Consider the following 24,335-nt stretch of genomic DNA (forward strand, 5'->3'; position numbering starts at 1 on the left):
TAATTGGATAGATTAATGAATCAATCAATGAATAAAGGAGTCAATCAGTCAGTAACAATTGAAATAGATATTTCTTTTAAAATTAAGGATTTGCCATAGGCACTCTCCATAACTTAACTGGTAATCAAAAAATATATCTTCTCAGAATATACATGGACTAATGTTAAATTCGTCCCTAGAATAAAATACTATATTAATGCCCATAAAAATACTAGGTGTTTTTGTTTGAATGAGTAGACAAGAAAGTGCACAGGATAAAATGTAATAGGCTTCTCAAACCATAGACTTATAATCATGTTATTCATTTATGTCTCTGCTCAAACAGAATTCCCATTACCTAAGCATTCTATTATCTTTGCGCATTTTCAATTTCAGACATATATAGACTCCAAAGTGTAAATAGATGCATGATAAATCCACTATAGAGACACGTCTATAAAATTTAAAATAAAAAATAAAAATAACCCCCCCCCATTTGTAAAAAAAAAAAATCAGCTTATGTAATATATTTCAATGAAGTAATAAACAATCTCTTAGGAAATTTATTTATTTATTTTTTGTCTTGTCTTTTTTGTGCATATTATTTTTTATTTAAAAAAATTGAATTCCGTTATTCCTTTACTTGGGACTCATTTTACCAACACCCCATTCTTATACTTCCGGTAAACTCACAAAATGAGTACGGTTGCAAATCAGTCAGATCCCAGACGGCCTAATAAAATTGTGAGGTACGTGGAAAGCTACTTCCGTTTATTTTACAAGGACGATGTTCTAATTGGCTTTTTATGTATTTATTTTCACTTAAAATTTTAAATTGAACTTAGTGCACGTCCCTTCAGTTTAGGAAGCAGAGTAAATTCGAATTTTGTGACGCCATCTTTTTCATATGGGACAATATAAAAGTTTACACCAACAAATATGCTAAAATGACAGTTTTCCGTGAATTCAATCTATTTAATCAGTATACCTTTGAATTTTCTAGGTATAAACCACCTCAAGCCGGCACCCCGTCAGATGACCCAACACCAGACTATATGAATCTCTTAGGCATGATTTTTAGCATGTGTGGACTTATGATGAAGGTATTGAAAACATTCCAAATATCATGGGTATAATGTATAGGGATTCAAAAATCAATATATGTCATATCAGCCAAAGTGGCCCCATATCAGCCTGGGGACTGATTAGTTAGAATAATCTGTGACCAAGGTCAAGCCCTCACCACAGTTAGAATAGTCCCATATAGTTGCCATGTCGTAAATCAGAGCAGAACCGCTCCGAAACAATTTTAAGAATACAAAAGGAGTTACACTGAAAATCAAATAACTACCAAATTAATTGTAACAAACCTTTTTCTTGAGCTTTATCATTATACAGACAAAAATTCCAATCATTGTCTTGATGTTTTTTTCTCGTTTTAAATTTACATGTCATACTTGACATTCAGAATTCTCTGGATTATTCATAGTAAACTGTAGATTAAAATTATCTACCCCTGTTTATTTTGCTACATTGGCAACACACAGAATGCATTCTTTTGTTAAACTGTTGTTTCCACGAGACAATACCATTTTATTTTTAGTAATAGAATGTTCTCTGTAGGGGCTGATATGGGGCCTGAGGCTGATTTGACATATAGGCCTATGATACGGATTTTTGAATGTGGTATTCTGTTTATCATAAAATATAATCAATTTTATGTAAATTTACATACTCTGTTTTTGCATTTCAAAGACATTACTGTATTGAACACCATTTTTGCCTCATATAACTGATACCCTAAATAATGAAACCATTCCCAATGCCAAAAAAAAAGGTTTTTTTCCCCAATTTGAGACTAAAAACTCCCAACTTAACTGGTGATGAACAAACTACGATGACATTGTAATTCATCTGCTATGAAATGGTGTACAATTTGACTAAAATTTATTACTTCCTCTTAAATCAAAAGTAGAAATTACTCATAATCTGTGTGTTGTAGACAGTCTAGCATCTGTCATCACTGATACATGTAACTTGAAAATGTGAGAACAAGAGACATTGAATGCATATTTTACACATTGTCACTGAAGTATTCAACATGCATTCAATGTCACTTCTGATCTGAAATGTGATTATTATACTCCATAATATGAGGTAAATAAATTATTTTTCTGCTTCTTTTTTTAAGTTAAAGTGGTGTGCTTGGGCCGCAGTATATTGCTCTTTTATAAGTTTTGCCAATGCCAGGACCTCAGAAGACACCAAACAGATGCTAAGTAGCTTTATGTAAGTTTTTTGAAAGAAGAAGATACGATTTTGAAATTTACAGCACCCCTGAGGGTTACCAAACTTTGTTTGACTAATCATGCAGTTAATTACATTGTATTCTTTTCTCTGTCATCCCTGGTATATTTATACTCTTCATCAGATAATTATTTATTATAAGGAATTTGAATATTCCATGTACAATAATTTTTTGTCTCTGATGTACGTTTTTAGGTTGTCAATATCAGCAGTTGTGATGTCCTATCTACAAAATCCTCAGCCTATGACCCCACCCTGGTAGAAGGGAGAGGACCACTATGTAAACGGGGGGATAATTTCATAGGAAGCTGACAATGCTGTCAATGTGTTGAAAATGATCAGGCATTGGCAACTTGTAAAAATGAAATCATTTTTACTTGATTAATGACATTTTCAGTAGAACTGAAAGAGTTTTACATTCATTAATTCAAGTAGACATTGTGTAAGATGGCTTAGTAGAAGAGAATGTGAGTGTATGAAAGGAGGATTGCACACCTTGTTTGTAATTTTTATGATTGCATTTTAAATTGAATTGTTTTTTAACATAGTCTTGTGCAATAAATTGAATGTTTTCATGCAAAAGTTTTGCTACATCCATTTGTGTCTTAAATTACATGTACACCCATTTGTGGTTTTTAGAGAAAATGAGATGTTCTCTTTGAAAGTGTAGAAAAACTCACTTGTTGCACATCCTAATGCTTATTTAATGCAGTGGCATATAAAAGTAGGTCACTGTGACCTTCTTTGAGTCATGATGACATGAGGTCCTAAGATGCATCAACTGACAAGATTTGATGATCTTAGTCCTTATAGAGGTCAAAATATCAAATTTCCAACAAAACATCATTTTAGGTCAACTTTGAAGTGACCCTGAGACCACACCCCTTGTCCCAGGGTGATGCCTTGAACAAAAATTAATCTACAACATATCCTCATCTTTATGCATAAGTTTGGTATTAATCTTAATGGTTCTTCAGTTTTTCTTTTTTTTTTAGCAACTTCTACTTTTAACCTTGACTTCTTGTTGCATTATTAATGAACCTTGGACGGGGCATTCATGTCCTATGGACATATTTCTAGTTAAAAATTTTCAAAAGTTGGCGCAGTATCAAATATTTTATGGAAATGTATCACATGAAACATTAACAAAATTTGAAAATATTAAAAAAAATAATGGTAACATTAAAAAGAAATCAGTATATACATGTATTAGGTTTACATGTTTTTCAATCAATTAGCATCCATACAGAAAACAGATGTAGACAAAACATGATCAGGTCTACTACCAACAAAATTAATATGCAATTATGTATACCCCCCTTTTCACACAAAAATTACTTCTTGTAAAATGTTAAGGTTCAAAAGTCTATATTTTAAAAAAAAATATTTATATTATTTATCATAGAGACATATATCAAAACATACATATAATAAATATTTTACTGGTAATACTATTAAGTAGTTATTTTTGAATATCTTTTGAATGAAATACTTACTTTAAAAAAATGTACATGATAATTTGATAGACATCAAAAAACCCTTTGGAATGCACCAAATACAAAAATATGCAAATACATGTACAGTAAAACTAATCTAATCTGGACACCTTTGGTTCCAGAGAAATTGGCCAGATTAGACATTCCTGATTAGACAGCATTTTTAACAATTGAATTTATTGAAAAGAGACTTTAAGTTTACATCATATTAGGCAAGATTTCGGAATACTCAACATCCGGATTAAACAAGTTTCACTGTAATACTTAACAGTATGTCTCTTTTTATTCTATACATACACAATGTCTGGGTTTTTTTTTCTAACATAGAAGGAAAATATAACACATGTAACATATGCATAACAATTACCTATACAACATGAATGATTTCAACTAGATGTCGTACAACAGAGATATACAATGGAATTTCACCTCAATAAATTCTTGTTAATTTTCTATGCATTATACATTATGCATTGTGTTTGTATTGCAGTATGATTGCACAGTTATATGACAAATTACTTTCTGTCTAATAATTTGTGATTTAGTCCTTTCAAGAACAGCTATATTTATTCATATGCACTTTTTAAATATCTGAAGTTCTACGTAACTTGTGATAGATAAGAAAATTTCTTTTTTAAAATTAGCCACCAGTAAAAAATTGTCCACACATCATATATTAATTCATTGTAACAATGAATTCATCTTAGTATCATGAAATGCTACACTTTGGGGGAAAAAAAAACCCTTTTCAGCAAACTTTGAGCCAAATGATTTTTTTTTAGAGTTCGTGTAAAGGGACCCTGCATAAATGAACAGTCATTAGAAATTATGATCAGTTAAAAGACAGTCAAAAACTCATCTCAAACCAGCTAGGACTGAGATAAAACTTTTGAGACATATGAGGGTTTTAGATTTCAAGGCTAAAATACATAAAAGAAAAGTGCTTGGGACTTTAAACTCACTTCGACATATCCATGGTATTTGAGATATTGAAGTTTGAGATATGGAAGTTTAATTGTATTCATATTTTCCAAAAATGTCACCCATTCATATATTGAGTCCAGAAATTTATGACCCAGTCACTTAAAAAAAAAAGACCCATTTCAATAGCACATATGTATACACCAAAATATAGGCATGTAAACAATAGCTATAGTACCGAAACGAGTATTGATATTGACGTAAATGATGAAATGGCAGTGCCTCATTATTTGACTAGATCAAACTTGAAAAGCTTGCACTGACTTACCTTTTTTTTTTATTTTTAGCATAATCATTCTGAATTAATGTTTGTCAAGGGATATGATGAATGAATTTGTAAAGGCACCCTTCAAAATCAGCGCTTATTTTCATAATTCAAAAACACTTAAAATCATCTGAATGAAAAATTTCAATCAACTTTGGAAAAGAAAAATACAATACACGGGTAGATTAAATTTCTATAACATATTGCATTAATGGTTTACAGAATGTTTACATGATAAGAAAAATTCATCATTGGATTTTAAGAGGCAAATTTTTAAATTAAACAATCATTCTGTAAGAATTATTCATTACACAAATAAACCACATCTGCAATAAATGTTAATCTGCAAGGAAGAAAAATGTGATGGACAGTCCAGGATTCGAAAACTGGGCACCCTGAATCACTAGTCAGGTGTTCTACCAACTGAGCTGTCTGGCCTTTGGCAATCAAACCTGCCTGATTGCCACAAACCATTAACATTGTCTTCCTGATAACATAACTGACAAAACATAAGCCACAAAACAATACAACATGAATTTAACAATAACTACTTTTAATAACTAAATAAAATTACCACATTTTTTGTAGGTTTAACACTGGTAATTAAATAAAAATATATTAAAACTCTGATTATTGTTTGCATATTTTAAAATCACAGTCAATTGTTAACTTGCCTGAACCACAGTTTGTCCACTTTCTGGACCATAATTAACAAAATCTACATATTAAACTTTTGCAAAAAATAAGCTCTGAAATAATAATGCACTCTATTCTGTAAATAGAAACAAAGATTTTGACAGTCTTGACATTTTCTGCACTTAAAGACAGTTTTAAAAAATACAAATTAAGGATTTTGCCATTTATTTACGTTGTATATTATTGTAAATTCATTTTGTGTTTTTGGACCTGTTTGAACACTATATATGACTGATTTTAATATACCGGTAATACTTTTTGACAAAAATATATAGATACATGTAAATGGAATGACTTGAAACAGTGAATATTAAATAAATGACTATACACACACACATATTATTAAAGGTTACAATACATGTACAAATCATTGTCATCATTTTCTCATGGCCGAGTCTACTGCCATTGAAGAATTGTTGAGCAAATTTTCTGTATTTGACTTTAAAATTGTCGCTACAAAATGTTAAGTACGGTATGCTGCAGTTTGATTCCTCTATTTTTCAGCAATATAGTATAAAGGTACATTTATTTAAGAAATGAATTTAATTTTTGAAGATTCATGAGGTACATGAACTACGACGCTTCACGCCGGCATATTTCATGAAGCGCGTTAGCGCTTCATGATAAATATGCCGGCGTGAAGCGTTGCAGTTCATGTACCTCATGAATTTTCAAAAATTAAATTCATTTCTTATATTTACATTATTTTTCTGATGAGTTGCCACAATTCAACTGTGTTTTTTAAAGCAAAACAGTTTGCACTATAGTTTTGACGTCAAGCACGGTATTATGACGTAACAATGGAGATATTCATGCTCATTCAAGGTAGTTCATGAGAAAATGAACAGTCTTCTAATTTGCAAAGAATCTTAAGGAAAAATATTTGGAAATGTAAATATTTCGGAATGAGATGGGATGTTTATACAATGTATCTATGAACATATATGGTTGAGTATTTGTTGATACAAAATATTTTGTTGTTTCTACATTGTGTTTTATTGCATATAGTTAATTGGATTTTTTGTGTGGCAAGAATAAAATTTTGCCATTTATCACAGAAAATTTGATACAGAGGTGCTTATAGCATGGCATATCCTCCGACAGAAATCACAGATATTTTGTGTTAAATATTATGGAATTTTAAGTACCTGGTACTAGACAGAACATTCTATCATTACAGGGGTTGAAATTTTCCTGGAAAACCCACAAGCCCTGGGGTTACTGATCAGTAAAAAATTACTAGCCCAAACCTCAAACTAACTAGCCCAAATTTTTTTTATGCTAAATGAAAACATAAGTTAAATTAAAGTTTCAAATGCTGTGGTGACAGTAACAAGTTAAACTACAATGTAGTTCTCATTCAAAAGAAACCAGTCTACATAGAAAAGCAAAAGTAAACTGACGAGAATTTTGTTTCCATTCTGCTCGTCCAACGGACTATCATTACATTTAAATTATCTTGCCCGAGTCTTAAAATGACTAGCCCCGGGCGTCGGGCTACCATATATTTCAACCCCTGAGTTAAAATGATATTGTCCTATGGACCTGGTTTAACAGAAATGTGGTGAGGGCTTTACCCGAGACACAGATTATTCTAGTAACTGGTAAACAAACATTATGCATGTAGTCTACACAAGTGTACAAACTTTTGCAAACCATAGTTATCAAATGTAACTTTAATGCTCCATCTACATATTTTTTTTTCAAACAATGTTTCTTTTGAGCAGACACAAAAAAAAAAAAAAACGAAACATCTATCTAGAGTAAGAGTGTACAAGAGAATAATGTGCTGAATTGAGACAAATATACAAAGAGTAGAAAATTAGGGTTCAATTAAAAATGCTACAGTACATGTATCACAAAGATTCAACTGAAAAAACTATAGTTTTAAAATGTATCACAAATACCAATAAAATTATAGAAAGAAGTCTTCAAAGAAAATGTACGGTAAGTATTAATGGGAAAAGCCCATCAATTGAAAAATTCCCCTTATTTACAATAAAAATAAATCTAATAAAATGTAAAAATTGATCAAAAAGGCCCAAGTTCTATGGTCCATTATATTTTTAGCATTCTTCTCTCACCAATCAAAACTGGTACAAATTGTAAGTGACGACCCAGGGATTTGGGGCTGCCCAGTCAGGAAGACTGTGTATAAATCGTTGTAAGAGTGGTGTTATGTGCTGGTCGCCATGGAGATAATGACCACACATGACAATTTCTGTAACTATGTCTGTTTTTTCTGCCATCTGTAAACAAGAATATAAATCAATATGTATTATATGGATATAATTTTAAGATTTTTGTTAAAATAAAGTGTTGAGAGCACAGTGGCTGCATGGATTAGTTTGAACAATGCATCTCGAACATAACCTTTGACATTAACATATTGGTTTTTAGCCAGACTCTTTTCTCGTAGAGCAATAGCCAGCTTCTGTCATGGTGTTCAACAACATATATGCTGCCTCTTCACACCCAAATTCAATTTACACTAAGAAATAAAGTGCCCACTCTAAACCACTGTTGAGACAACACAAACAATAAATTAAACAATTTGAAAGTAAACTGAGGAATTTTCTAAACAATGAACAATTATAGTAATGTACTTTCTCCCATGTTCTTCAACTGAATTACTTGTTTGACAAATGCATAAGGTTTTCATCAGGTCCCCCTGTCTATGTCCCTTTCTTTAAATAGCGGTTGTGTTACCAGGCTAACACTAATGCGGGGAGTATGTGACCTTATGTACACCTTGCTGCAAAACTACCTGCTGAGGACTCATCTGCACATATGTTTGACTTTGCTGCATCAATGTTAACTAGTATGGTACTTACTTCTGTAAGTATTATAAGACTTCAGAATGACAAATTTGATAAATTGTTTATGCTGTTAAGTTTCATAGGTTCCAGATTTTTTCCAGAATCAAATTTTATAAATACATTATCATGGGACGATTTGACTATACTGTTACAAAAAGTGGAGGAGTCAACAGCCCTTTCAGTGAATATTTTCAACAATAAAAGGTTTTGTTTGAAAAAACAGTGGGAATCCTAGGCTCTCCCCCCTTTCCTCCAATAATATGTGCCTGTCACTTAAGTTTCATCTTTTTTGGTCCAGTGGCTCTGGTGAAGAAGATGAAATTGTGAAAAGTTTACATCAATGATGACAAACAATGGACAAATTTCAATAACAAAAACTAACTTGAACCTTCAGCTTAGATGAACTAAAAATGCATCAAATTAATGAATGCTAACAAGCATGAGACAGATTCTCAACACTATTTGATCAGAGAGCTGATTAAACTGAAACTCTTGGGTAAAAGAAAAGTTTTTTTGACTGAACACTTTATGAACCAGAAAATATCAGTCAATGTTACCTTAAAATCAAGGTAGAATTCCCATGGAGTATCAGGTTGTAGTCCATGAGAGTAATACACAAAGTAAAGGGTTTCATTGGTTCCTTTTCTTTGTGACACTGGTGTGGGATGTCCTCGGTCAATGGACCAATCAACCAACTGGACACCAGATGGAGGCACAATATACATGGTCATATGGTCAGGTCCTGTTGTTGAAGAATGTTATCAAATCATAAGTTAAACTGGCTCTGGGGCCATAAAACTTTGTCGAGATCACTTTTGATCTCAGTCTCACTTTTCATAAGGAATTTATAATGGAAAAATGAGATTGAGATCAAAAGTGAGCTCATCTAAGTTTTATGGCCTTGGAACCATAAAATATATACAGAAATAATTCCCATAGGTAACATAAAAAGGGGCAAAAAATCCTTTTACATATATGTACCAATTACAGGTATAGTACTTAGTTTTACTGAATCACACCCATCTATATTTTTTAATAATTTTACCAATCATTTTCACACAGAATATCTTTGCAGTTTGAGATTGAAATATTTTGCTGCTTTCATAATTGACAAGATTGGTAATGTTTTCTTTACTTTACCCAATGCTTGGAATGTGAATCTTTCAATCTCTGGTAGCACATTTCTTCTTTCTATTAGCTTTAACTTCACCAAAGGGTTTACATCTGGGTCCTCGTTATTCATGAAGTAAAGGGACAGGCTTAAATTCATAAAAGAAACTTTTGTACCATACCATTCAAAGATAAGATGTGAATGGTATACAGTAGAACACACTTATAGCGAACATGATTATAATAAAGTTATGCTTACAGCAAAATGATTTTTATTGCAAACCAGGGCATCGTCGAATACCCAATACGGGGGAATCCAACGACTCCTGGTTTTATAAAGTATTGTGAACTTAACATATATAACAAATTAAGTTTATAACAAAGCACAATTGTCCATCCCTGGCACTTTGCTATAAGCGTGTTTTAATGTATATGTTTGTGTCCCAAGAGAATTGTCCTATACCCATGGGTGATCTCTTTTTGAAGAGTAAAAGACAAGATCATTCATGGATATCCAACAATGCCCAAAGAGTAACATGAAAATTGCTAATTTATACTAAGTTACATCCATTTTCAACCTATATTTCAAAAGACATTTCATTTTATTGTAGCATTTCCATAATGAGCACAAATTCAACAATTTATCATATATACATGCAAAACAAGAAGACCAATTGGCCATAATGCTCAAATGACTCAGAGTAAAAATTATATTCAGTCTGGTATTTCAACCATCAATGACTTTCATATTGATTTGAATAGGACTGACAGCAGGCTGATGGTTTGAGTCCCATTCCTAAACTTAGTAAACTAGGTTCATATACTCACAACCCCCCCCCCCCCCTTCTATCTCTGAGATCTTTCTCTCTCCCTCTGAAATCTTTCTCTCCCTCCCTCCCTCTCCCTTTCTCTGATCTCTCTCTCTCATTCTCTCCTCTCTCTCAGATCTTTATCAATTAAAGAGACATCCTCTAACCTGGGGTCCAACATATGGCCGATTGGAATAAGATATGGCAGACCACAGTTAGGTCCATCGCATTCCTTACGCTGAGATTTCTTAATGAATTCATTATCATGAAATAAGTCTGCTCCTATGTAATCCATTGGAAGATTCCAAAGTCCACTGTCTTCCTTTACTAAGAGACCATTTTTATCATGGAATTTCCTATGCATATGCTTAAAAGTAAAAAAGAAACCAATATGTCACAACACTAACCCAACCTGCTATCATAAAAACATGAATAAATCAGTCGACACTGTGTAAGAATGTTCACACATCACTTTAACAAAATGTAAATGTACTTGCATTTTCGATTAATGATACAAATATTTTTTAGATATTTTTGGTTTGAAAACTTTTCTCATTAATGCAAGAAGCTGCGTCCTAGATGTAGCGAAATTACTTGGGATGCAAGGTTCTTAAAAATGATGCGTCCGCGGACTCATAAGTGGACGCGTCCTCGTTAGTGAGAAAATTTGGGTGCTTTTGAAAACGAAGAATTTAGATGTTAGGATTTGTCAGAGAAATATTTAATCGAAACCTTCCTGTAAGGGTACTACTAAACAGAGAACCCTAGAGAACTCTAAAGAACCCTAGAGAACCCTATTGATTTTTATTTATTTATTGTTTGTAAATGAAATATTATGCTTTAAATAACCCATATATCATACAAAAACAAAATAAAATTTTAAAAAAGAATATTGTGTCAGGTTTTATGCTTAATTTCAATGGAATACTAATCTCTGAAGACTTCATCCTACTTTGTGTTATTTTAATTATTTTTTCAAATAAGTTTTACTCCAGAGTAAATGGATAAGAGTTCTACATAACTTAAAAAATAAAATTAAATAAAAAATAATGTGAAAAAGAATTGTGAAAATATGTGGTAACAAGAGGCCCAAGGGCCTTGAATCGCTCTTCTGATAAACTGTACAACCTATCACTTCTATTTGTAGCCTCTAAGTATCCTGTATATTTAGATAAACCCTTGAAATTCCAAAGGTAGGTCATCATGACCTACATTTTAGATGAAACACTCTGAGAACCCAAGATGATTCTAAGCCAATTAGTACCTGAGAGTTGGTCATAGTGGTCTACTTATCACTTGTCATTCTCTGAGGACCGAAGATGCATCAACAAAGTTTGATGATTCTAAGCCAATGAATACCTACAATATTTTTAAAATTATAACCATAAAATTTCAAGAGTAGGTCACATTGACCTACTTTTCAGATGACATACTTTGAGGACCCAAGATGCATCAACTGACAAAGTTTGATGATTCTAAGCCAATAAGTACCTGATATATTTAAATAAAGCCATAAAATTTAAAAAATAGGTCATGGTGACCTACTTTTCAGTCTACTAACTCTGCGGACCCAAGATGCATCAACTGACAAAGTTTGATGATTCTAAGCCAATTAGTACCTGAAATATTTAATTAAAGCCATAAATTTTCAAAAGTAGGTCACAGTGACCTACTTTTCAGTCAACCTATTCTGAAGACCCAAGATGCATCAACTGACAAAGTTTGATGATTCTAGACCAATTAGTACCTGAAATATTTAATTATAGTCATATAAATTGAAAAGTAGATCACGGTGACCTACTTTTCAGTCAACCTATTCCAATGACCCAAGATGCATCAACTGACAAAGTTTGATGATTCTAGACCAATTAGTACCTGAAATATTTAATTATAGTCATATAAATTGAAAAGTAGGTCACGGTGATATACTTTTTAGTCGACCTGTTCTGAAGACGAAAGATGCATCAACTGACAAAGTTTGATAATTCTAGGCCAATTAGTACCTGAAATATTTAATTATAGTCATATAAATTGAAAAGTAGGTCACAGTGACCTACTTTTCAGTTTACATTTTTTGAGAACCCAAGATGCATCAACTTACAAAGTTTTATGATCATAGGCCTTAAAATGTCCAAATTATGCCTCTAAAACACTTTGAAATCGAATGCCTGCAAAGTTCAAAAAGTAGGTCACTGTGACCTACTTTTTAATAAATATGTTTTATTGCCCCAAGATGCATCATCTTACAAGATTTAATGATTCTAAACCTCTCAGTATTCGAATTAATGACCATAATTGTTTTGAAAAAGATTAGCCATAAAATTCAAAAAGTAGGTCAAGGTGACCTACTTTTTAGTCGACGTACTCCGAGGACCCAAGATACATCAACTGACAAAGTTTGATGATCATAGGCCTTAAACTGTTCAAAATATGCCTCTAAATCATTTTGAAAAAGAATGGCCACAAAATTTAACAAGAGGCCCATGGGCCACATCGCTCACCTGAGCACACTGGCTAGGAAAAAAAGCAAAAATCAGTTCAGTATTGAAAAGTTAACGGGGGAGAGAGAGGGGGGTTTTAAACTACCAATGCTTTCATATCAATATAACAAATAACTTTGCTGTTCTTGAGCAGAAGATTTTTTCCCATATACATGTATTCATTTGTAAAAATTTGATCCCCCATTGTGGCCCCACCCTACCCCCGGGGGTGCTCATTTGAACAATCATTTGAACGATGCTTCCATATCAATTTGACTAATCATGGCTTTTCTGTTCTTGAGAGAAAGATTTTTTCCTATATATTCCTCTGTAAACTTTGATCACCCATTGTGGCCCCACCCTACCTCCAGGGGTCATGATTTGAACAAACTTGAATCTACACTACCTGAGGATGCTTCCATATAAATATGATCAATCATGTCTTTGCTTATCTTGAGAAGAAGATTTTTAAAGTTTTTTTCTATATACTCTTACGAAAAACTTTGACCCCCCCATTGTGGCCCCACCCTACCCCCAGGGGTCATGATTTGAACAAACTTGAATCTACACTACCTGAGGATGCTTTCATATAAATATGACCAATCACAGCTTTGCTGTTCTTAAGAAGAAGATTTTTAAAGATATTTTCCTATATATTTCTATGTAAAACTTTGATCCCCCATTGAGGCCTCGTCCTACCCCCGGGGGTCATGATTTGAACAAACTTGAATCTACACTACCTGAGGATACTTTCATATAAATATGACCAATCATGGCTTTGGTGTTCTTAAGAAGAAGATTTTTAAAGATATTTTCCTATATATTTCTATGTAAAACTTTGATCCCCCATTGTGGCCTCACCATACCCCCGGGGGTCATGATTTGAACAAACTTGAATCTACACTACCTGAGGATGCTTCCATATAAATATGACCAATCTTGGCTTTGCAGTTCTTAAGAAGAAGATTTTTAAAGATATTTTCCTATATATTTCTATGTAAAACTTTGATCCCCCATTGTGGCCCCACCCTACCCCTGGGGGTCATGATTTGAACAAACTTGAATCTACACTACCTAAGGATGCTTCCATATAAATATGACCAATCATGGCTTTGCTGTTCTTAAGAAGAAGATTTTTAAAGATATTTTCCTATATATTTTTATGTAAAACTTTGATCCCCCATTGTGGCCCCACCCTACCCCTGGGGGTCATGATTTGAACAAACTTGAATCTACACTACCTGAGGATGCTTTCATATAAATATGACCAATCATGGCTTTGCTGTTTTTAAGAAGAAGATTTTTAAAGATATTTTCCTATATATTTCTATGTAAAACTTTGATCCCCCATTGTGGCCCCACCCTACCCCCGGGGGTCATGAATTGAACAAACTTGAATCTACACTACCTGAGGATGTTTCCACATAAGTTTCATCTTTCCTGGCCCAGTGGTTCTTGAGAAGAAGATTTTTAAATGATGTCATTATTTTTTCACTAATTCCTAATTATCTCCCCTTGAAAGAGGGCGTGGCCCTTCATTTGAACAAACTTGAATCCCCTTCACCCAAGGATACTTTGTGGCAAGTCTGGTTGAATTTGGCCCAGTGGTTCTTGAGAAGAAGATGAAAATGTGAAAAGTTTACAACAACATCGCCAACGCCAACGACAACGCCAACGCCAACAACAACGACAACGACGACAGACAACGGACAAATTTTGATCAGAAAAGCTCACTTGAGCCTTTGGCTCAGGTGAGCTAAAAAGTAGGTCACGGTGACCTACTTTTGAGTCAACATGATATGAGGTCAGATACATCAACTGAAAAGATTTGGTGATCCTAGTCCTTATAGTAAGCAAAATATCAACATTTTAATAAAATGTCATATTTGGTCAACTTTGAAGTGACCTTGAGACCACGCCCTTTGCCCCAAATTTAACTCCGACAGCTGTAAACACACTGCAGCTTCTTTTGAAAACACTTTTGAATCTTGAGTTTTATCTAGAAAACATAATTACTGCTTGTATACACAATGTGGCTTGATTATCTCGTGAATTTCACCCAGTGCAGACAACTGACAGGATTAGTTACACTTCATTGCACATGACACCTGTGATTGTATATATTCAACTTTTGGGTACTAATTGATTATGAAACAGTTAATTTTAGCTTTATAAATACCAAGTTAATTTTTATGGCAATTGATTACGCGTGTATTTCAGAATATGACTTGAATGCATTACCAGTTTATGTATTTGAATATGTTAATATTGCCTAAACAAACTGATAAAATAATAAATATTTTTATTGATGGATGGAAGGATACTGCAATAATTTAGTTGGGACTAGACATAATTTTTCTGGGATGCATCAAATTTAGCTGGGACGAGACCTTTTCAGAAATATTGAGTCCTGGGACTCAAGTTAGCAAAATCCTAGTGAGAACCCTGTTAATGTAAATTTATTTCTTTAAAGTTGGCCCCCTATTAAATATATACAATCTGTACTTCATGAAGATGTCCATATCAAATTGACATTTTGAAATAATTATAGTAAATGGTCAATCAGCCAGGAAAACAGATACATGTACATGTACTTAAAAATTTACGAAAAAATTTACATGTAAAAGTAAAATTTTAGATCCTCTCCAATGCCCTCTAAAATGACATAAAAAACCAAAGTCTTGTTTTAGTCATAAAAAAAAAGGATGCTTGCATTTCCCTCAGTGTAAAGTAAAAAGTTTATTTCAACAAAACCAGGAAACATTGTTATGAAAAAATATTGTTCTAGCCTAAAATCTTTCATCTAACCCTTCATGTTAGCTGTACTTACAAATGGTAGAACTCTTTTAGGAGATGGACCGTTTGGATTACCACTAAAGGGAAATCCCAGCGGTGTGAAGATTACTACTAGTACACCAACAACAAAACAGGAGGTTAGAAACACTAGGAAGGATTTCATATTGCTGCATAAATATGTTGCTCCAACCTAAAAAAAAATCAAAGAAAACTAGTGGGTATTGTTTTTTTTTACAAAAAAACACATGTCTCCCCTTCTTTACCAACATTAAGAGTGCAAATATATGATCAGGGTCAAAAATAATAATGCAGTGCATCTCAACTCAAATTCTGTGTACAAAATTTCAAGTCTTCATGTCAAACGGATCTCAAGTAATGGTCTGGTTGTGTTTTTCTTAATTTGACCTTGAAGAAAGTGGTCAAGGTCAAATATTTTGATGCAGTGCATTTAGTCTCGATGTTGTCTTTCCTTGTTCCAAGTTTGAAATCCTAATGTCAAAAAGTTCTCAAGTTATGACCTAGACTATATTTTCATGTTAATGATTGACCTTGACTTTATTAATAGGTCAAGGTGAAAAAAATGTTGCCATTCACCCTTCCTCTATACCACCTCTCCATGTTCCAAGTTTGAAGTCTTAATGTCAGGGTTCTCAAGTTATGGTCTAGTCATGTTTTCTCTATTTGACCTTGAAGAAAGGGGTCAAGGTCAAAATTTTGAAGTGTTGCATCTTGTAACAATGTTTTCTTTCTATGTTACAAGTTTGAAGTCCTAATATCAAAGGATACTCAAGCTAAGGCCTGGACTCTATTTTGATGTAAAAGATTGATCTTGACATTATAATAATTGGATCAAGGTCAAAAATTTTGGTGGCATGCATCCCTCCTTCATACCATTTCTGCATGTTCCATGTCTGAAGTCTTTATAACAAAGGATTCTTAAGTAATGGTCTAATCAAGTTTTTTCCCTATTTGACCTTGAGGAAGAAAAGAGGTCAAGGTCAAAACTTTTGGTGTGTTGCATCTTGTATCAATGTCTTCTTTCTCTGTTACAAGTTTGAAGTCCTAATATCAAAGGGTACTCAAGCTATGGCTTGGACTCTATTTTGATGTAAAAGATTGACCTTGACCTTATAATAATTAAATCAAGGTCAAAAATTTTGGTGGCATGCATCCCTCCTTTATACCACCTCTGCATGTTCCAAGTTTGAAGTCTTAATGTCAAAAGGTTCTCAAGTTATGGTCAGATCGTGTTTTTTCCCTATTTGACCTTGAAGGCAGAAAGGGGTCAAGGTCAAAATTCTAATGCAGTGCATCTTGTATCAATGTCTTCTTTCTCTGTTACAAGTTTGAAGTCCTAATATCAAAGGGTACTCAAGCTATGGCTTGGACTCTATTTTGATGTAAAAGATTGACCTTGACCTTATAATAATTGAATCAAGGTCAAAATTTTTGGTGGCATGCATCCTTCCTTTATACCACCTCTGCATGTTCCAAGTTTGAAGTCTTAATGTCAAAAGGTTCTCAAGTTATGGTCAGATCGTGTTTTTTCCCTATTTGACCTTGAAGGCAGAAAGGGGTCAAGGTCAAAATTCTAATGCAGTGCATTTTGTCTCAAGGTCTTCTTCCTATGTTACAAGTTTGAAGTCCTAATATCAAAGGGATCTTAAGTTATGGGCTGAACTCTATTTTCATGTAAAAGATTGACCTTGACCTTATAAATAGGTCAAGGTCAAAAATGTTGGTGGCGTGCACTCCTTCTCAATGTCATCTATCTATGTTCCAAGTTTGAAGTCTTAATGTCAAAGGGTATTAAAGTTACGGCCTGGACAAAATTTGGATGAAGAAGAAGAAGAAGAAGAAGAAAATCGACAAAAACAATATGTCTCCCCTGGAAGGGGAGACATTATACCAAAAGATTTAGAAAACATAGAAATTCTCTTAAAATATATCATTTAAATTAATCTTCAAAGCATAATCTTATACATGTACAATTGTACATTCATTAAATTCTAAACTTAATTCAATTCTATAAAGGATATTTGCAGATTTGTAAGAAAATGATATGATTGAATCGAAGACAAACATAGTCGTTTAGAATATTTTCTTTTAAACATAAGTTCCTTCGTACCAAATACTGACTGTACAGACAGACAAACAGACTAGTGATGACTGCAATGGCCACATCAGGAGGCAAGGATGTGCCAGAACGGCCCATGATTGGCACAAGCAGTGAGAACATTCCAAAGAAAATCTCCATCATAATCAGGGTTGGTATTGCTATACTGCTAAGGGTGACAAGAAGATAGGAAAGGGGTGAGGCTAAAAAAACAAAAAGAGCAAACTTAGATTCTACACAGTATGAATCTTAATTACATGTGTAATGTCTAGTTTATCAAAAACATAATAACTTGAAAATTTGCAGAACAGTGATAAACTATATATGAAATCATGAAATCATTAACAATTTTTGTTTAAATGTGAAATTCTCATGGAATATTTACCAAAAAATCAAGTTAAAATTATCTATTATAAATTAAAAAAAATTGAGTTTTTAGGAAAAACCTTAACATACATTGCCAGTCTGGTTTGATGTAATATGCAACATATTCCCTAATGACTAGAGGTGGTAGTATCCATAACATAGGCAAAAAGGCTGAGGCCAGTCCAGCTGCAGTCAGTAAGACGGTGAATATGGACCATATCACAAGGGACGCATCAAAGTGGATTTCTTCTTTTATAGATGGACTTATTTTCTGTGAAGCCAATAAATTTAGTAAATCATAAAAATGTTTTGTTACTTAATATTCATTCAGAGCAATTCTCTAGACAGGTAGCACATGTACTGCATTTGTCCGTAAGACAGAATTGCTATCATTCACATATAATTAGTATGATGTAATTAACTATCTCACAATTTTTTACATGAATAAAATTTTCATAATTAGAATCTGATTTACAGTGCTGAATATAATTTATCATGCAGTAAGTAGAATTTTATACATTCAAACTTGTTATGAGAAACCAACATATCAATACAAATACATCGTATACCTTCCATAAGTAATCTCTAAAATACTGATGTAGACGCAGAATCACCGCAAGGGATGGGACCACAAACACAGAGAAGATGTTGGTGTTGTGGGTGAACCAGAACATTGCTCGTACCGACATGCTCGTTATCAGCCCAAAACTGGCCAACAAAAGTATGCACAGCACCCAGGACAACAGGGAGGTCAGCACAAAGCACAGTACCAACAGCACATAGGACCAGGCATTCAACTCTACAAAATGGAAAGCACACAAATAGGTTATAAGGAATATAGCTTTCTCCTAATTTAATAACATATACATGCTCTTATTCTAAAGAGAGTTATTTTGCTATTAGAGTGTTCTGTCCTTGAATATTAAAAAATTTCACTCATTAATTTTAAACATTTCAATTATTTGGGCTAAGCGAGTCACAGTGAATTGCATTTCAGCGAGCAGATTCAAATCCAGATATAAAAATTATTCATGACTTTTCATGAAAATTGCCAAATCTTGCAAAATTTTTATAAAATTGCACTAATGAAATTTTACCATGTACTTTACTTTGAAATAATTACTTAGCCTCCAAATCTAAATAATAAATAGTAATAAAAAATGAGGCAATAGGGAGGTGATGATCTTTTAAGAGTATCATGCAAGAACTTTGTTTAACATGTTCCACTGCTAAACCAATACCATGCAAATCAACTACATATATGTACATGTATGATTAAAAAAATGAAAGCATAATCTCGGGTTACAGTAGATGTTCATAAATACTGCAAGCATACACTAAGTGGACATTTTCATCACCACTGTTGAGGAAATTCCAGACCTAGGGAATATGAACTAACAAAGTTTGGTACATTGGGAATCTAATCATTAATAATTACCATTCTGCACAAACCCTGATTGCTACATGTTCAGGAGTGAAGAGAAAGAATTTTATATTATGCCTCTTCAATTTGTCACTTTATGCTTAAACTATAAATAAAAAGGTTATAAATTTCAAAATATCCTAGTACTGGAATGGACATCTTATTTATGCCACCCCCCCCCTTTACTGTAAATGAGGATAGTCTTGTTATAATTACACGGATCAGGGGCAATAACCATATACAAGAGCTATCTCACAATTGTGGCATAATGTTTTGTTAATTAGTATTACTTTGGTTTATGGAGAATATAAAAATTGGAGCACATAGTAATTCACAACAAATAGCTTCACCATTTATCATGCATTATTTTTGCTCCAGTGTATATATGATCCAATAAACTCAAAAACCTAGACTGTTATTTCTTGAATTCACATTTTTAACTTTAAGAAATATTTCTTGTACCAACATTAACTTAAATACCATGCACTAATAGTTAATGAATATGTGTGATGTCATATAGCATGTGTGAGCTTCTTACACACATTTTCAGATCTAAATGTTTTTATTACTGCTCTAATATAGTGGATGTAAATTATAAAATATCAAAGTACATACAAAACTATTTGTACAGTTGTATAGATACTTAGTGTAAATTAACCCCCCCCCCCCCCCCCCCCAAGTACATTTACAATAAAAAAAAATGGTGAAGGGTAAAGATGTACATGTATAACAATTAGTCATTTGAGTGATAAGTATAGATTTAGATTTTTTTTTAACTCTTGAAATAAAAACCTCCCCTATTATAACCATTGTAACATAGCTCAGGGATTTTAGAATATACAGGTGTACCTTTCATAGAATATCTTGCTGATGTTTTATAAATGTGAAGGAAACACAAAACGACAGCCAGATAATTCAGAATCTGTCCGATTCTCAGGGGATAGTGGACCATGAAGATTCCAAAGACGTCAATGAAAATCATTGATCCATGTCTGTCTAGACCCGGATCTGCCAGTTTAGGATTGGATGCCAGCTTCAGAATCAATGCCAAGAGATTATCGCCTGTAAAACAAGTAAAAAAATTTGGGGGACTCTGTGAGTATGAAATTATGGCTCTATGATTATGAAATTAATGCTTCTTGACAAATCCAGGATGCTCTCAAGTTATGTTATGAAGGAAGACTCAATAGTCATTAAAAGTACATTACTCAAGAGTCATGAAATAAATCAGTTAGTTTTTTGTTTTTTTTAATTAAATCATGAAGATTACCAGTATGTCATTTTGGTGAACTTAAATCCTTAAATCTGCCCTTTTTTTTTTTTTTTTTTTTTTTTTAGAAATTATTTATGTCTACCTCTTGTGATTTTGTTCTGCCTTTTTCACACTGCTTAAGTATATTATGTATGATTCTATATTAAACTGAATTGTTGTACAAATTCTTACCTGCTCGCTGAAGACACCCAGAGGGTATATACTTTGGCTGATCATACATTGTGTGGTAGATATATCCATTGGCAATGTGTGCGATATCCAATCCTGGAATTAAAAAGCATGCATATAATATTACTCTATATTAAGCTTTAATATTTAATCTAACACTGCTATTACATTAGAAATAAAAAATATCAGCCTTATCATTCATATATGTATGTTTGAAAATCAAGATTTACAGAAATGAAATATATGTTTCTGTGGTAAAAAAAAGGGGGGGGGGGTTGTACATGTATATCAATAAAATAATATAAAAATTCGTTAAAATTTTAACATCAGAAAAAAAAACCTACCTGGGATTCTACCAAAGTCTCTAAAAATTCTGAAGTCTGTATCTGAAGGAATTAATCCAAGTTCAAAGAACTCCTGACCAATAACAGAACCGAATGGATGAGGCACTGATTCTGCATATGCTGCAACCAGCCATGGATGTTCAGGCCCTGAAGTAATACAAAATGGATAATAAATATTTTTATAATTGAGTCAGATTTAAGATGAAGAATAATTCCTAATATTGGAGATAGTATAATCTGAATGACTGTTCATTGTACTATTTTATGTGAAACATTATTTTTATGAAGCATCTTAAACTAGAAAATCAGAAAAGCATTTAATAATATACCTGTCTGGAAAACTACTTCCCAGCCCCCAGCACCTGCTGAGTCTAAATTTATCACAGTCTTTATAGATTTGACCCACTTATGTTGAGTAATAAATCCATGACTAGCCTGTTGAATAAACAATAGAAGAATTTGATAAAAGCATTTTTTATAAATAAGATGGATGAAAGAAAATGAAAAGTAGCATAAGGATTATTTAGATGTATAATATTTTGTTATTTACTAGACAAATGAAATTAAAAAATTAATTGAAAAATGCTATTAGCCCTATGGCCTCTTTTCTATTTTGAAAAATTAAAGATAGTGAAGCATGATTCTATGAAATTTTCAGGGCACTACTCAGAAGACAATGGAGGGGAAAACAATGGTAAAAGAAACTGTTTTCCCATTAATTATTCCATTTTATACCTGCAACATGTTTTCTTCTGCTCCATTGAACAGAAAAATGACATTGTGTTTGAGCTTAAAGGGTGATCTAGAAATTATTCGTATGATTTCTAGCATTACTGAACAGCTAACTGCATTATCTCCAGCTCCTACAGAAAAAGAAAAAAATAAATAACTTCTAAAATTTGACTAAAGTCAAATTTCAAAGATTTCAATTGTACAGCATAAGTATGCTTTCCTTAAAAAATAATTAAACTAAAGCATATACTTTCATTAAAAGTATAAAGGCAACTTTGTTTTCAGTTTGAAGAGGAAACATGATGTAAGAGGACAAAATGTACTGTAAAAAATTTCACACTGTATGAATTTCAATTTTGTATTTAAAAAGGGGGGATCCCTCATACAGGAACATTTGATTTTAAAACTAATGTTTGGAAAGAGATGGCATATAATGAACTTAGAAATTCCTTTTGGAAACATGGCAAAGCAAAGTATTCAATTTCAAAGTTCATAGAAACATATTTATACATATTCTATAAATTACCTGGACTAGATGAAACACTGTCATGGTGACAATTGATAAGAAAACTATCTTCTGACTCTTCTTGCTCTGATATTTTTACAACAATATTTTGCATATTTCTGTATACGCTGTAAAAGTTAGTTTGTATAAAGTTAACTAGGTGAAAAGAACCAGATGTAATTTGCAAATCTATTTCCATTTTCTTTGATGCATGAAGTTGTTCCTGAATTTTCCTAACTTCCTTCATTAAATAATCTTTTGCCTTTACTTCATTTGCATAGCTCCCAGCGACACGGGGTCCGAAATTAGTGATGTTTTCCAAGTGGAATCTTGCTCTTTCTTCACAAAATAGTTTTTCTGATAAACAAGCTTCCCCTTTTAAAGGTGTTGGGAAACTGTGAAACAGTAGATACATTAACAAATAAATGAGCATCGCTGTCCCTAGATACACAGAAAATAGAGCATAAGAATTAAAATTTATTTTGGGGTTGTTTGGTTTATCTTCTGTGTCGTCCACACCTCCAACTCCTTGGATAACATTATCTTTGCTGCGTCCCTTTGGATGACGCTTCCTGGCCGATGACTCCATGGCGCAGTTGATGGAGAGTTATAGCGAGCGCAGCGAGCGGCGCGAAGCGCCGCTCGTCACTGCGAGCTCTAACGACAACGCCTGGGCGAAGAGAAAATTCGGACTACTGCACATTCATTCAATAGAATTTTTTTCCGCAGTAATTCTGACCCACAATGCATCGCTTCTTGTTCTCGTTGCTAACTTCGTTCACGCGGTGACAACAACTAAAAATTCACACAAAATAAACTCACCTTAAGTTAATGGATATTGCATGCAGATAGTAGATTAAACGTTCTTTGTTAAAATATTTGCACTTTTAAACTTTGTTTATGGAAATGCAGCTAACATACGACGTCATGTGACGTCACAGTCTAGACGTTCCAAATGTCTCGTGCGGTTTGAAGAGGCGGATCATAATAATGAAGTGAACACTGCGCTCGCCCCAACGGTCGCACCGTCAACATATTATCTTATTTTTACGATATATCTCATCCATTTATTCTGCCACGAACTTTGTACACTTATCCTGTACGCACCTTCCGTGGAAACCGTCGGTCAGCTGGATATAATCAATCTAAATTTTGGTCTTCAGAAAAACATTCAAATTACTAGTGTATTCAAACGCACATATAACTTTGATTTAGCAAGTGCTACAATGAGTACTTTAATCACCGAAATATTCAGAAATTACCATGATTACAGGAACTTCTAAAGAAAACGCAAAAGAATGCCCGTTTTAAAAAATGACTATGAAATTTAAAATGAATTGATAATATTAATTATTCTAGACTCTGGATACTTATATTTTAACTAAAAGTGGTCTTAATTTGAATAAAGGAATAAAGTTAACCAAAGAAAGATAACTCTTATTGATAAATCGGCAGGCAACCCTAATAAAACAGGTAAATAAAGATAAAGTCTTTTCCTATATTACATTATTATTATTATTTTGTTTTGCAAGAACATTAATTCATTTATTATGTTATCATTTTAGATTTACATTTAAAGAACAAAAAGATTATACAAAATAATATTTATGGCATGCAAGAAGAATATTTCGGTGATTGGTGTTACCCATTTTACATGGGAGTTCGTTCAT

General features: G+C 33.0%; 3 protein-coding genes across 3 annotated transcripts in view; 2 read left to right on the plus strand and 1 right to left on the minus strand.

Annotated features, from left to right (window-relative positions):
• LOC133190462 (spindle assembly abnormal protein 6 homolog) overlaps positions 1–24,335 on the plus strand; it is a 281,161-nt gene that overhangs the window by 103,747 nt on the left and 153,079 nt on the right. The gene's annotated exons all lie outside the window — the stretch shown is intronic.
• Positions 652–2,868, plus strand: LOC133190487 (PAT complex subunit Asterix-like). Its single transcript, XM_061326146.1, has 4 exons — positions 652–728; positions 983–1,082; positions 2,171–2,268; positions 2,482–2,868. The coding sequence occupies exons 1-4, from the start codon at positions 676–678 to the stop codon at positions 2,546–2,548; spliced, it is 318 nt and encodes a 105-aa protein (XP_061182130.1). The 5' UTR covers positions 652–675; the 3' UTR covers positions 2,549–2,868.
• On the minus strand, positions 7,650–23,271 carry LOC133190456 (endoplasmic reticulum metallopeptidase 1-like). Its single transcript, XM_061326104.1, has 14 exons — positions 22,687–23,271; positions 22,164–22,291; positions 21,758–21,863; positions 21,429–21,575; positions 21,088–21,180; positions 20,493–20,705; positions 18,790–19,019; positions 18,311–18,491; positions 17,867–18,057; positions 15,773–15,928; positions 10,630–10,829; positions 9,684–9,802; positions 9,101–9,285; positions 7,650–7,973 (listed from the first exon to the last, which is right to left on the minus strand). Exons 1-14 carry the CDS (start codon positions 23,252–23,254, stop codon positions 7,812–7,814), a joined length of 2,679 nt encoding a protein of 892 aa, XP_061182088.1. The 5' UTR covers positions 23,255–23,271; the 3' UTR covers positions 7,650–7,811.

This window comes from Saccostrea echinata, unplaced genomic scaffold (genome assembly GCF_033153115.1).
Source record: "Saccostrea echinata isolate AGI-Se365-2 ecotype Australia unplaced genomic scaffold, CSIRO_AGI_Sech_v1 ptg000022l, whole genome shotgun sequence".
NCBI classification, from domain to species: domain Eukaryota; kingdom Metazoa; phylum Mollusca; class Bivalvia; order Ostreida; family Ostreidae; genus Saccostrea; species Saccostrea echinata.

Excerpts from the sequence above, each read along its gene's own strand:
- LOC133190487 (XM_061326146.1), top strand. The coding sequence starts at position 676 with ATGAGTACGGTTGCAAATCAGTCAGATCCCAGACGGCCTAATAAAATT. Across the intron at positions 729-982 it reads CGGCCTAATAAAATTGTGAG|GTATAAACCACCTCAAGCCG; the intron begins GTACGTGGAAAG and ends TGAATTTTCTAG. Across the intron at positions 2,269-2,481 it reads CAGATGCTAAGTAGCTTTAT|GTTGTCAATATCAGCAGTTG; the intron begins GTAAGTTTTTTG and ends GTACGTTTTTAG.
- LOC133190456 (XM_061326104.1), bottom strand. The coding sequence starts at position 23,254 with ATGGAGTCATCGGCCAGGAAGCGTCATCCAAAGGGACGCAGCAAAGAT. Across the intron at positions 20,706-21,087 it reads TGGGTGTCTTCAGCGAGCAG|GCGATAATCTCTTGGCATTG; the intron begins GTAAGAATTTGT and ends CTTGTTTTACAG. Across the intron at positions 7,974-9,100 it reads AATTCTACCTTGATTTTAAG|ATGGCAGAAAAAACAGACAT; the intron begins GTAACATTGACT and ends TCTTGTTTACAG.